The sequence below is a fragment of the Chiloscyllium plagiosum genome, unplaced genomic scaffold (genome assembly GCF_037043375.1).
Source record: "Chiloscyllium plagiosum isolate Xiang-an unplaced genomic scaffold, Cpla_swu_hap1 HiC_scaffold_12, whole genome shotgun sequence".
Lineage (NCBI taxonomy): Eukaryota > Metazoa > Chordata > Chondrichthyes > Orectolobiformes > Hemiscylliidae > Chiloscyllium > Chiloscyllium plagiosum.
The window spans coordinates 48,671,847-48,684,867 of NW_028270150.1; the positions used below are offsets into that span (position 1 = coordinate 48,671,847).

At 60.0% G+C, this 13,021-nt stretch overlaps 1 protein-coding gene across 5 annotated transcripts in view; it reads right to left on the minus strand.

Annotated features, from left to right (window-relative positions):
- ttf2 (transcription termination factor, RNA polymerase II) overlaps window positions 1-13,021 on the minus strand; it is a 71,057-nt gene that overhangs the window by 11,512 nt on the left and 46,524 nt on the right. For 4 of the 5 annotated variants that reach the window (XM_087992793.1, XM_087992795.1, XM_087992792.1 and 1 more), the window contains 2 exons: window positions 12,872-12,946; window positions 9,937-10,102 (listed from right to left, as the gene is read on the minus strand). In XM_087992793.1, coding sequence (XP_087848919.1) covers window positions 9,952-10,102; window positions 12,872-12,946 — 226 coding nt within the window. In that variant the 3' untranslated portion in view covers window positions 9,937-9,951. The remainder of the gene's footprint in view (window positions 1-9,936; window positions 10,103-12,871; window positions 12,947-13,021) is intronic. The other variant, XM_043700922.2, reaches the window with a different exon arrangement.

Sequence of the window (13,021 nt, forward strand, 5' to 3'; positions counted from 1 at the left end):
AGAGAGAGAGAAAGTGCGTGAGAGAGAGAGAGTGAGAGTGCGTGAGAGAGAGAGAGAGAGAAAGTGCGTGAGAGAGAGAGAGAGAAGTGCGTGAGAGAGAGAGAGAGAAAGTGCGTGAGAGAGAGAGAGAGAGAAGTGCGTGAGAGAGAGAGAGAAAGTGCGTGAGAGAGAGAGAGAGAAGTGCGTGAGAGAGAGAGAGAGTGCGTGAGAGAGAGAGAGAAGTGCGTGAGAGAGAGAGAGTGCGTGAGAGAGAGAGAGTGCGTGAGAGAGAGAGAGTGCGTGAGAGAGAGAGAGTGCGTGAGAGAGAGAGAGAGAAAGTGCGTGAGAGAGAGAGAGAGAAAGTGCGTGAGAGAGAGAGAGAGAGAGAGAAAGTGCGTGAGAGAGAAAGTGCGTGTGAGAGAGAGAGAAAGTGCGTGTGAGAGGGAGAGTGCGTGACAGAGAGAGAGAGAGAGCGTGAGAGAGAGGGAAAGTGCGTAAGAGAGAGAGAGAGAGAGAGTGCGTGAGAGAGTGCGTGAGAGAGAGAGAGAGAGAGTGCGTGAGAGAGAGAGAGTGCGTGAGAGAGAGAGAGTGCGTGAGAGAGAGAGAGTGCGTGAGAGAGAGAGAGTGCGTGAGAGAGAGTGCGTGAGAGAGAGAGAGAGAAAGTGCGTGAGAGAGAGAAAGTGCGTGAGAGAGAGAGAGAGAAAGTGCGTGAGAGAGAGAGAGAGAGAGAAAGTGCGTGAGAGAGAAGTGCGTGTGAGAGAGAGAGAAGTGCGTGAGAGAGAGAGAGAGTGCGTGAGAGAGTGCGTGAGAGAGAGAGAGAGTGCGTGAGAGAGAGAGAGTGCGTGAGAGAGAGAGAGAGAGAGAGAGAGAGAGAGTGCGTGAGAGAGAGAGTGCGTGAGAGAGAGAGAGAGTGCGTGAGAGAGAGAGAGTGCGTGAGAGAGAGAGAGAGTGCGTGAGAGAGAGAGAGAGAGAAAGTGCGTGAGAGAGAGAGAGAGAAAGTGCGTGAGAGAGAGAGAGAGAAAGTGCGTGAGAGAGAGAGAGAGAAAGTGCGTGAGAGAGAGAGAGAGAGTGCGTGAGAGAGAGAGAGAGAGTGCGTGAGAGAGAGAGAGAGAGAAAGTGCGTGGAGAGAGAGAGAGAGAAAGTGCGTGAGAGAGAGAGAGAAAGTGCGTGAGAGAGAGAGAGAAAGTGCGTGAGAGAGAAAGAGTGCGTGAGAGAGAGAGAGAGTGCGTGAGAGAGAGAGAGTGCGTGAGAGAGAGATAGAGAGAGAAAGTGCGTGAGAGAGAGAGAGAGTGCGTGAGAGAGAGAGAGAGAGAAAGTGCGTGAGAGAGAGAGAGAGAGAAAGTGCGTGAGAGAGAGAGAGAGAGAGAAAGTGCGTGAGAGAGAGCGAGAGAAAGCGAAAGTGCGTGAGAGAGAGCGAGAGAAAGCGCGTGAGAGAGAGCGAGAGAAAGCGCGTGAGAGAGAGCGAGAGAAAGTGCGTGAGAGAGAGCGAGAGAAAGTGCGTGAGAGAGAGCGAGAGAAAGTGCGTGAGAGAGAGCGAGAGAAAGTGCGTGAGAGAGAGCGAGAGAAAGTGCGTGAGAGAGAGAGAGAGAGAAAGTGCGTGAGAGAGAGAGAAAGTGCGGGAGAGTGCGGGAGGGAGAGAGAGGGCGAGAGGGAGGGGAGGGAGAGGGCGAGAGGGAGGGAGAGGGCGAGAGGGAGGGAGAGGGCGAGAGGGAGGGAGAGGGCGAGAGGGAGGGAGAGGGCGAGAGGGAGGGAGAGAGCGAGAGGGAGGGAGAGAGCGAGAGGGAGGGAGAGAGCGAGAGGGAGGGAGAGAGCGAGAGGGAGGGAGAGAGCGAGAGGGAGGGAGGAGAGCGAGAGGGAGGGAGAGAGCGAGAGGGAGGGGAGAGAGCGAGAGGGAGGGAGAGAGCGAGAGGGAGGGAGAGAGCGAGAGGGAGGGGAGAGAGCGAGAGGGAGGGAGAGAGCGAGAGGGAGGGAGAGAGCGAGAGGGAGGGAGAGAGCGAGAGGGAGGGAGAGAGCGAGAGGGAGAGGGAGGGAGAGAGCGAGAGGGAGGGAGAGAGCGAGAGGGAGGGAGAGAGCGAGAGGGAGGGAGAGAGCGAGAGGGAGGGAGAGAGCGAGAGGGAGGGAGAGAGCGAGAGGGAGGGAGAGGAGCGAGAGGGAGCGGGAGCGAGAGGGAGAGGGAGCGAGAGGGAGAGGGAGCGAGAGGGAGAGGGAGCGAGAGGGAGAGGGAGCGAGAGGGAGAGGGGAGCGAGAGGGAGAGGGAGCGAGAGGGAGAGGGAGCGAGAGGGAGAGGGAGCGAGAGGGGAGGGAGAGAGAGGGAGAGGGAGGGAGAGAGCGAGAGGGAGGGAGAGAGCGAGAGGGAGCGGGAGCGAGAGGGAGCGGGAGCGAGAGGGAGCGGGAGCGAGAGGGAGCGGGAGCGAGAGGGAGCGGGAGCGAGAGGGAGCGGGAGCGAGAGGGAGCGGGAGCGAGAGGGAGAGGGAGCGAGAGGGAGAGGGAGCGAGAGGGAGAGGGAGCGAGAGGGAGAGGGAGCGAGAGGGAGAGGGAGCGAGAGGGAGAGGGAGCGAGAGGGAGAGGGAGCGAGAGGGAGAGGGAGCGAGAGGGAGAGGGAGCGAGAGGGAGAGGGAGCGAGAGGGAGAGGGAGCGAGAGGGAGAGGGAGCGGGAGAGGGAGCGAGAGGGAGAGGGAGCGAGAGGGAGAGGGAGCGAGAGGGAGAGGGAGCGAGAGGGAGAGGGAGCGAGAGGGAGAGGGAGCGAGAGGGAGAGGGAGCGAGAGGGAGAGGGAGCGAGAGGGAGAGGGAGCGAGAGGGAGAGGGAGCGAGAGGGAGAGGGAGCGAGAGGGAGAGGGAGCGAGAGGGAGAGGGAGCGAGAGGGAGAGGGAGCGAGAGGGGAGAGGGAGCGAGAGGGAGAGGGAGCGAGAGGGAGAGGGAGCGAGAGGGAGAGGGAGCGAGAGGGAGAGGGAGCGAGAGGGAGAGGGAGCGAGAGGGAGAGGGAGCGAGAGGAGAGGGAGCAGGAGAGGGAGCGAGAGGGAGCGAGAGGAGAGGGAGCGAGAGGGAGAGGGAGGGAGAGGGAGAGGGAGAGGGAGGGAGAGGGAGAGGGAGAGGGAGCGAGAGGGAGCGAGAGGGAGAGGGAGCGGGAGAGGGAGCGAGAGGGAGCGAGAGGGGAGGGAGAGCGAGAGGGAGCGAGAGGGAGCGAGAGGGAGAGGGAGAGGGAGCGAGAGGGAGCGAGAGGGAGAGGGAGCGGGAGAGGGAGCGAGAGGGAGCGAGAGGGAGGGAGAGGGAGCGAGAGGGAGCGAGAGGGAGCGAGAGGGAGCGAGAGGGGAGGAGGGGAGCGAGAGGGAGAGGGAGCGAGAGGGAGAGGGAGAGGAGGGAGGAGGAGAGGGAGAGGGAGAGGGGGAGGAGGGAGAGGGAGAGGAGAGGGAGAGGGAGCGAGAGGGAGAGGGAGCGAGAGGGAGAGGGAGCGAGAGGGAGAGGGAGCGAGAGGGAGAGGGAGCGAGAGGGAGAGGGAGCGAGAGGGAGAGGGAGCGAGAGGGAGAGGGAGCGAGAGGGAGCGAGAGGGAGAGGGAGCGAGAGGGAGAGGGAGCGAGAGGGAGAGGGAGCGAGAGGGAGAGGGAGCGAGAGGGAGAGGGAGCGAGAGGGAGAGGGAGCGAGAGGGAGAGGGAGCGAGAGGGAGAGGGAGCGAGAGGGAGAGGGAGCGAGAGGGAGAGGGAGCGAGAGGGAGAGGGAGCGAGAGGGAGAGGGAGCGGGAGAGGGAGCGAGAGGGAGCGAGAGGGAGAGGGAGCGAGAGGGAGAGGGAGAGGGGAGAGGGAGCGAGAGGGAGAGGGAGAGGGAGCGAGAGGGAGAGGGAGCGAGAGGGAGAGGGAGCGAGAGGGAGAGGGAGCGAGAGGGAGAGGGAGCGAGAGAGGGAGCGGGAGAGGGAGCGAGAGGGAGAGGGAGCGAGAGGGAGAGGGAGAGGGAGAGGGAGCGAGAGGGAGAGGGAGCGAGAGGGAGAGGGAGCGAGAGGGAGAGGGAGCGAGAGGGAGAGGGAGCGAGAGGGAGAGGGAGCGAGAGGGAGAGGGAGCGAGAGGGAGAGGGAGCGAGAGGGAGAGGGGAGAGGGAGAGGAGCGGAGAGAGGAGAGGGAGAGGGAGCGAGAGGGAGAGGGAGCGAGAGGGAGAGGGAGCGAGAGGGAGAGGGAGCGAGAGGGGAGCGAGAGGGAGAGGGAGCGAGAGGGAGAGGGAGCGAGAGGGAGAGGGAGCGAGAGGAGGAGAGGGAGCGAGAGGGAGAGGGAGCGAGAGGGAGAGGGAGCGAGAGGGAGAGGGAGCGAGAGGGAGAGGGAGAGGGAGAGGGAGCGAGAGGGAGAGGGAGAGGGAGAGGGAGCGAGAGGGAGAGGGAGCGAGAGGGAGAGGGAGAGGGAGCGAGAGGGAGAGGGAGCGAGAGGGAGAGGGAGCGAGAGGGAGAGGGAGCGGGGAGAGGGGAGCGAGAGGGAGCGAGAGGGAGAGGGAGCGAGAGGGAGAGGGAGAGGGAGAGGGAGGGAGAGGGAGAGGGAGAGGGAGGGAGAGGGAGAGGGAGAGGGAGCGAGTGGGAGCGAGAGGGGGAGGGAGAGGGAGGGAGAGGGAGAGGGAGCGAGAGGGAGCGAGAGGGAGAGGGAGAGGGAGCGAGAGGGAGCGAGAGGGAGAGGGAGCGGGAGAGGGAGCGAGAGGGAGCGAGAGGGAGGGAGAGGAGAGGGAGCGAGAGGGAGCGAGAGGGAGAGGGAGCGAGAGGGAGAGGGAGAGGGAGGGAGAGGGAGAGGGAGGGAGAGGGAGAGGGAGCGAGAGGGGAGAGGGAGCGAGGAGGGAGAGGGAGCGAGAGGGAGAGGGAGCGAGAGGGAGAGGGAGCGAGAGGGAGAGGGAGCGAGAGGGAGAGGGAGCGAGAGGGGAGAGGGAGCGAGAGGGAGAGGGAGCGAGAGGGAGAGGGAGCGAGAGGGAGAGGGAGCGAGAGGGAGAGGGAGCGAGAGGGAGAGGGAGCGAGAGGGAGAGGGAGCGAGAGGGAGCGAGAGGGAGAGGGAGCGAGAGGGAGAGGGAGCGAGAGGGAGAGGGAGCGAGAGGGAGAGGGAGAGGGAGCGGGAGAGGGAGCGAGAGGGAGCGAGAGGGAGAGGGAGCGAGAGGGAGCGAGAGGGAGAGGAGAGGAGAGGAGAGGGAGGGAGAGGGAGAGGGAGCGGGAAGAGGAGGAGGGAGCGAGGAGAGGGGAGCGAGAGGGAGAGGGAGCGAGAGGGAGAGGGAGAGGGAGGGAGAGGGAGGGAGAGGGAGAGGGGAGAGGGAGCGGAGAGGGAGAGGGAGAGGGAGAGGGAGAGGGAGCGAGAGGGAGCGAGAGGGGAGAGGGAGCGGGGAGAGGGAGCGAGAGGGAGCGAGAGGGAGGGAGAGGGAGAGGGAGCGAGAGGGAGCGAGAGGGAGAGGGAGAGGGAGCGAGAGGGAGCGAGAGGGAGAGGGAGCGGGGAGAGGGAGCGAGGAGGGAGCGAGAGGGAGGGAGAGGGAGAGGGAGCGAGAGGGAGCGAGAGGGAGAGGGAGCGAGGAGGGAGCGAGAGGGAGAGGGAGCGAGAGGGAGAGGGAGCGAGAGGGAGAGGGAGCGAGAGGGAGAGGGAGCGAGAGGGAGCGAGAGCGAGAGGGAGCGAGAGGGAGAGGGAGCGAGGAGGGAGAGGGAGCGAGAGGGAGAGGGAGCGAGAGGGAGAGGGAGAGGGAGAGGGAGAGGGAGCGAGAGGGAGCGAGAGGGAGAGGAGCGAGAGGGAGCGAGAGGGAGAGGGGAGCGAGAGGGAGAGGGAGCGAGAGGGAGAGGGAGGGAGAGGGAGAGGGAGCGGGAGAGGGAGCGAGAGGGAGCGAGAGGGAGAGGGAGCGAGAGGGAGAGGGAGAGGGAGGGAGAGGGAGAGGGAGAGGGAGAGGGAGAGGGAGAGAGAGGGAGAGGGAGAGGGAGCGAGAGGGAGCGAGGAGGGAGAGGGAGCGGGAGAGGGAGCGAGAGGGAGCGAGAGGGAGGGAGAGGGAGAGGGAGCGAGAGGGAGCGAGAGGGAGAGGGAGAGGGAGCGAGAGGGAGGCGGAGAGGGAGAGGGAGCGGGAGAGGGAGCGAGAGGGAGCGAGAGGGAGGGAGAGGGAGAGGGAGCGAGAGGGAGCGAGAGGGAGAGGGAGCGAGAGGGAGCGAGAGGGAGAGGGAGCGAGAGGGAGAGGGAGAGGGAGGGAGGGAGAGGGAGAGGGAGAGGGAGAGGGAGGGAGAGGGAGCGGGAGAGGGAGCGAGAGGGAGAGGGAGAGGGAGCGAGAGGGAGCGAGAGGGAGAGGGAGCGAGAGGGAGAGGGAGCGAGAGGGAGAGGGAGCGAGAGGGAGAGGGAGCGAGAGGGAGAGGGAGCGAGAGGGAGAGGGAGCGAGAGGGAGAGGGAGAGGGAGAGGGAGCGAGAGGGAGAGGGAGAGGGAGCGAGAGGGAGAGGGAGCGAGAGGGAGAGGGAGCGAGAGGGAGAGGGAGCGAGAGGAGAGGGAGCGAGAGGGAGAGGGAGCGGGAGAGGGAGCGAGAGGGAGCGAGAGGGAGAGGGAGCGAGAGGGAGAGGGAGGGAGGGAGAGGGAGAGGGAGGAGAGGGAGAGGGAGAGGAGAGGGGAGAGGGAGAGGGAGAGGGAGAGGGAGGGAGAGGGAGCGAGAGGGAGAGGGGAGCGAGAGGGAGAGCGGAGCGGGAGAGGGAGCGAGAGGGAGCGAGAGGGAGAGGGAGCGAGAGGGAGAGGGAGGGAGAGGGAGAGGGAGAGGGAGAGGGAGAGGAGGGAGAGGGAGAGGGAGAGGGAGAGGGAGCGAGAGGGGAGCGAGAGGGAGAGGGAGCGGAGAGGGAGCGAGAGGGAGCGAGAGGGAGGAGAGGGAGCGAGAGGGGAGAGGGAGCGAGAGGGAGCGGGAGAGGGAGGAGAGGAGAGGAGCGAGAGGAGAGGGAGCGAGAGGGAGAGGGAGCGAGAGGGAGAGGGAGAGGGAGGGAGAGGGAGAGGGAGAGGGAGCGAGGGAGAGGAGAGGAGAGGGAGAGGGAGCGAGGAGGGAGAGGGAGCTGAGAGGGAGAGAGAGGGAGAGGGAGCGAGAGGGAGAGCGGAGAGGCGAGAGGGAGGGGAGAGGGAGAGAGAGGGAGCGAGAGGGGAGAGGGAGCGAGAGGAGAGGGAGAGCGAGAGGGAGAGGGAGGAGAGGGAGGGAGCGAGGAGAGAGGGAGAGGGAGAGGGAGAGGGAGCGGAGAGGGAGCGAGAGGGGAGAGGGAGCGGAGGGAGAGGAGCGAGAGGGAGCGAGAGGGAGCGAGAGGGAGAGGCGAGAGGGAGAGGGAGCGAGAGGGAGAGGGAGAGGAGGGAGGAGAGAGGGAGAGGGAGAGGGAGAGGGAGCGAGAGGGAGAGGGAGAGGAGCGGGAGAGGGAGCGAGAGGGAGCGAGAGGGAGGGAGAGGAGAGGAGCGAGAGGGAGGGAGAGGGAGCGAGAGGGAGAGGGAGAGAGGGAGAGGAGAGGCGAGAGGGAGAGGGAGAGGGAGAGAGGGAGAGGGAGCGAGAGGGAGGAGAGGGAGCGAGAGGGAGAGGAGGCGCGAGAGGGGCGAGAGGGAGCGAGAGGGAGAGGGCGCGAGAGGGAGAGAGGGCGCGAGAGGGAGAGGGAGAGGGAGAGGGCGAGAGGGAGAGGGAGCGAGAGGGAGAGGGCGCGAGAGGGAGAGGGCGCGAGAGGGAGAGGGCGCGAGAGGGAGAGGGCGCGAGAGGGAGAGGGCGCGAGAGGGAGAGAGGGCGCGAGAGGGAGAGGGCGCGAGAGAGGGCGCGAGAGGAGAGGGCGCGAGAGGGAGAGGGCGCGAGAGGGAGAAGGGCGCGAGAGGGACGAGGGCGCGAGAGGGAGAGGGCGCGAGAGGGAGAGGGCGCGAGAGGGAGAGGGCGCGAGAGGGAGAGGGCGCGAGAGGGAGAGGGCGCGAGAGGGAGAGGGCGCGAGAGGGAGAGGGCGCGAGAGGGAGAGGGCGCGAGAGGGAGAGGGCGCGAGAGGGAGAGGGCGCGAGAGGGAGAGGGCGCGAGAGGGAGAGGGCGCGAGAGGGAGAGGGCGCGAGAGGGAGAGGGCGCGAGGGAGAGGGCGCGAGAGGGAGAGGGCGCGAGAGGGAGAGGGCGCGAGAGGGAGAGGGCGCGAGAGGGAGAGGGCGCGAGAGGGAGAGGGCGCGAGAGGGAGAGGGCGCGAGAGGGAGAGGGCGCGAGAGGGAGAGGGCGCGAGAGGGAGAGGGCGCGAGAGGGAGAGGGCGCGAGAGGGAGAGGGCGCGAGAGGGAGAGGGCGCGAGAGGGAGAGGGCGCGAGAGGGAGAGGGCGCGAGAGGGAGAGGGCGCGAGAGGGAGAGGGCGCGAGAGGGAGAGGGCGCGAGAGGGAGAGGGCGCGAGAGGGAGAGGGCGCGAGAGGGAGAGGGCGCGAGAGGGAGAGGGCGCGAGAGGGAGAGGGCGCGAGAGGGAGAGGGCGCGAGAGGGAGAGGGCGCGAGAGGGAGAGGGCGCGAGAGGGAGAGGGCGCGAGAGGGAGAGGGCGCGAGAGGGAGAGGGCGCGAGAGGGAGAGGGCGCGAGAGGGAGAGGGCGCGAGAGGGAGAGGGCGCGAGAGGGAGAGGGCGCGAGAGGGAGAGGGCGCGAGAGGGAGAGGGCGCGAGAGGGAGAGGGCGCGAGAGGGAGAGGGCGCGAGAGGGAGAGGGCGCGAGAGGGAGAGGGCGCGAGAGGGAGAGGGCGCGAGAGGGAGAGGGCGCGAGAGGGAGAGGGCGCGAGAGGGAGAGGGCGCGAGAGGGAGAGGGCGCGAGAGGGAGAGGGCGCGAGAGGGAGAGGGCGCGAGAGGGAGAGGGCGCGAGAGGGAGAGGGCGCGAGAGGGAGAGGGCGCGAGAGGGAGAGGGCGCGAGAGGGAGAGGGCGCGAGAGGGAGAGGGCGCGAGAGGGAGAGGGCGCGAGAGGGAGAGGGCGCGAGAGGGAGAGGGCGCGAGAGGGAGAGGGCGCGAGAGGGAGAGGGCGCGAGAGGGAGAGGGCGCGAGAGGGAGAGGGCGCGAGAGGGGAGAGGGCGCGAGAGGGGGAGGGGGCGAGAGGGGGAGGGGGCGAGAGGGGGAGGGGGCGAGAGGGAGAGGGGGCGAGAGGGAGAGGGGGCGAGAGGGAGAGGGGGCGAGAGGGAGAGGGGGCGAGAGGGAGAGGGGCGAGAGGGAGAGGGGGCGAGAGGGAGAGGGGGCGAGAGGGAGAGGGGGCGAGAGGGAGAGGGGGCGAGAGGGAGAGGGGGCGAGAGGGAGAGGGGGCGAGAGGGAGAGGGGGCGAGAGGGAGAGGGGGCGAGAGGGAGAGGGGGCGAGAGGGAGAGGGGGCGAGAGGGAGAGGGGGCGAGAGGGAGAGGGGGCGAGAGGGAGAGGGGGCGAGAGGGAGAGGGGGCGAGAGGGAGAGGGGGCGAGAGGGAGAGGGGGCGAGAGGGAGAGGGGGCGAGAGGGAGAGGGCGCGAGAGGGAGAGGGGGCGAGAGGGAGAGGGGGCGAGAGGGAGAGGGCGCGAGAGGGAGAGGGCGCGAGAGGGAGAGGGCGCGAGAGGGAGAGGGCGCGAGAGGGAGAGGGCGCGAGAGGGAGAGGGCGCGAGAGGGAGAGGGCGCGAGAGGGAGAGGGCGCGAGAGGGAGAGGGCGCGAGAGGGAGAGGGCGCGAGAGGGAGAGGGCGAGAGGGAGAGGGCGCGAGAGGGAGAGGGCGCGAGAGGGAGAGGGCGCGAGAGGGAGAGGGCGCGAGAGAGAGAGAGCAGGCGTGCGAGAGAGTGAGAGAGCGTGTGTGAGTGAGCGAGATAATTGGGAAGAGAGAGTGTGTTACTTGGGAAAAGAGAGAGAGGAGAGATGAGATGATGAGGGATGTCATGGTTCAGTTGCAGGAGCTATCAGGTCTGGTGCCAAGGTGTTGTGGGAAGTCGTTTTTTGGCCGAGATAAAGGTGGAGCATCTGTTTAAATCAGTCACAAGCAAGAGGTTTAATAGTCTTAACGTTTCCTGAATAATTATTTAACAAACTTCAGCAACTCACTCTAGATTCTCCTCTTTAAATGGATATTTCCAGTGGGTTCCACATGAAAGGGGATTCCCCAATAGAATCTTCAGTTTTATTTCCAGGGCAGTTCCTCTGAAGTAGGGATTTCACAGGGTCCCCATGTGCAACTCCCATCTCCACTTCAGAAACAACCATCTGATAACTGGAAAATTCAATCCATTGTGTTGACCAAGTTATTAACAGTGAATATAAAGGCCGCAGAACATACTCATGTTATAGACGCACTGTTTACTTCCTACAGTTGAAGTACATATCCATTATTCTTACTCAGTTTTCTATCAACTGTAGTATGGTCATACTTCCACTTCTGCTTGCTCCTGCAAGCTTTAGCAACCATCAGCACAAAAGCATAACTTGCACAAAAATTTAGTCAACAGTCCCAGCATTCTCTACTTCACAACTAACCAATTTCCTATTCCAGCAATGATCTGCCTTCAATTCTATAAGCTTTTCTTAAGTGGAATCTTTCAAAATACCATCTGAAATCTATTTATATCACGTCTTTTTAAATCCTTGTCTACTGTGACATCTCCTGTTGCCTTTCTTAATTACTGGAGTTACATTAGCAATTTTCCAAGTTAAAAGGGTCAGTTCCAGAAAAGAGCAGGCTTTGAAAGATTAAGGCTAAAGCATCAGCAATTTCCTCATCGCCTTCTTTCAAAAAACCAGCAGGTGGAAACAATCAACTCACAGGACTTTGTCGGTCTTTAATGGCCTAACTCTTTCTGGTATGGTTTCCTTCCTTATGTTAAACTTTGCAAGGTCCAGTCTTTGACTCATAGAACTGGAATGTCAGACACATATTATTCTTTCCCTTGATTACCATTTCCTTCTTATAATTTGCAGTATCAACAGCTTGGTGTTAAATACCCACACTATTAGAATAGTCACAGGTAATAGCAAGTTTTGAGAAGGTTTGTAGCTCAGGTTGATGTTCTGGATATAGGTTTGCTCTCTGAGCTGGAAGGTTCATTTTCAATCCGGTTACAGGTAATGGTGAACCATTGGATTAATCACAGAAGTTACCTTACAAAGCTAGCATTAAATGTGATCAAACATAATCACTTATTAACAATCTAATAGTAAAGGGATACTTATCTCAGCTGTGTGCATCAGTATATAAATTTGGCCTGTCGCCTTGCTTTGGAAAACTATCCAATGCACTGAAAAACTTTCAACACATGACTAGAGCTAAATTTCCTCTCAGTTGCTTTTCATCCCACACTTAATTTACTTGGCTTAGTATTCTAAATTTAAAAATCAAAGTCAGCTATTATCTCTCTATTTATAAACCCAAGGATCCTATAAACTTCTTAACAACTGCTTCAACTTGCCTGGCCACCTTCAGAAATTTATGCATGAGAACCCTAAGGTTCCTGTGCTCCCCTTAAAGTTGTACCATAGAGCCTGTATAGTCTTTGCATGTTTCTTCTACTGAAATGCATTATCTCCGATTTCTCTGCATTGAAATTCCTCTGCCAGGTGTCTGCCCATTTGGCCAATTGTCAAGGTCCATCTGAAGTCACTCAGCATCATTCTCACAATTCACTTTTCTCTCTAGCTTAGTATCATCCATAAATTTAGGCATTTTATCCTCAATCCATCTCCAGTTATATAAAAATCAGAAAAAGCAATTTCTGGGAACACCACTTTCAACTTGTCTCCAGTCTGTGAAATGCCCATTTATACCTACTCTGTTTCCTTTCTTTTAGTTAGCTTTTAATTCGTGATGCCAAGGACCCATCAATCCCACATAATAGTAATTGCTAAACAATCTGGCATGTGACAACGTATTGAATGCTTTCTAAGAGTCTACATATACAATATCTACAGCACTATCCTCGTCCCCTACCTGTGTCACCTCAAAGAGCTCAATTAAATTTGTCAGACGTGACCTGCTCTTGACAAAGTTGACTGCATACAGTATTAACTTATTTGTCTCTGAAATGGATATTTACCATATCCCATATTATGGCTTCCATCAGTTTTCCCACTATTGATGTCAAGCTGACAGGTCTGTAGTTTCCAAGGTTATCCTTTGCCCCTTTCTTAAACAACAACACTACATTTACAATTCTCCAGTACCCTGGAACTAATCCTGTGCTCAGAGAGGCCTGGAAAATTTCTGTCAATGGCTCCACAATTTTCACGATTATCCCTCTCAGTAATCTAGATGTATCTCATCTGGGCCTGGTGACTTTTCTATCTGGAGTGCTGCCTACAATTTTTTTTTTAAGCATCTCTTTATCTATCACTACACTGCTCAGTTGCTCAACACCCACATTTTCAATTACCATTGTCAATATTTTCAAATTCGGTAAAGACAGAACCAAAGTTGGAAAAGTTTAAAAATCAGTCAAGGGTTAAAATCCCATAAAGAAAAAGGACAGATTTTAAGAGTCCAGAAGTTGAATTGGAATAGGTTGATTGGAAGTATGTTTTGATGGATTAAATAAAAAGTGGGTGAAAAATGGGAGACTTTCAAAAAGATGAATAGGGCGCAAGCTAGGTACATACCCATGAGAAGTATTTTTTAATTGGTAAAGACTTAAACAAAAGTACTTATTTAATACTTTTGCCATACTTTTTGCTTCAGTGTGCAGCTTACCCTGGTCGGCCCTTAGGGACCCAACTCTATCCTTAGCCAGTCATGTTTGAACAACACTTTACAATTTGTCTTAGTGCTGTTAGATGTTTCCTTCCAACTGGTGATGCTGCTTGCAGCTTAGGATAGGAAGAATTAAAATCCAAGTAGGTCCTTCAAAAGCAGTTGTAGCTTTGAATAAGTTAATTTTCTTTTTGACTTTCAAATGCAGTTAAGCAAAAATGCACAAGAATTATTTTAATTTATTCTTCCACTCATTTTCACGCAAAAGGAACACTGCATCTTTAGCTTGACAACTTTCATTACCTATGCACAGTTACATTCTTGAGTTGCCCCACACGATAAATTCGATCAGATGCCTGTTCCTCCAATGCTGGGTTCCTGTAAACACAGTTGAGTGAATATCAACCTCATCTGTCAAAATATACAGTCATAGAGTCATAGAGATGTACAGCA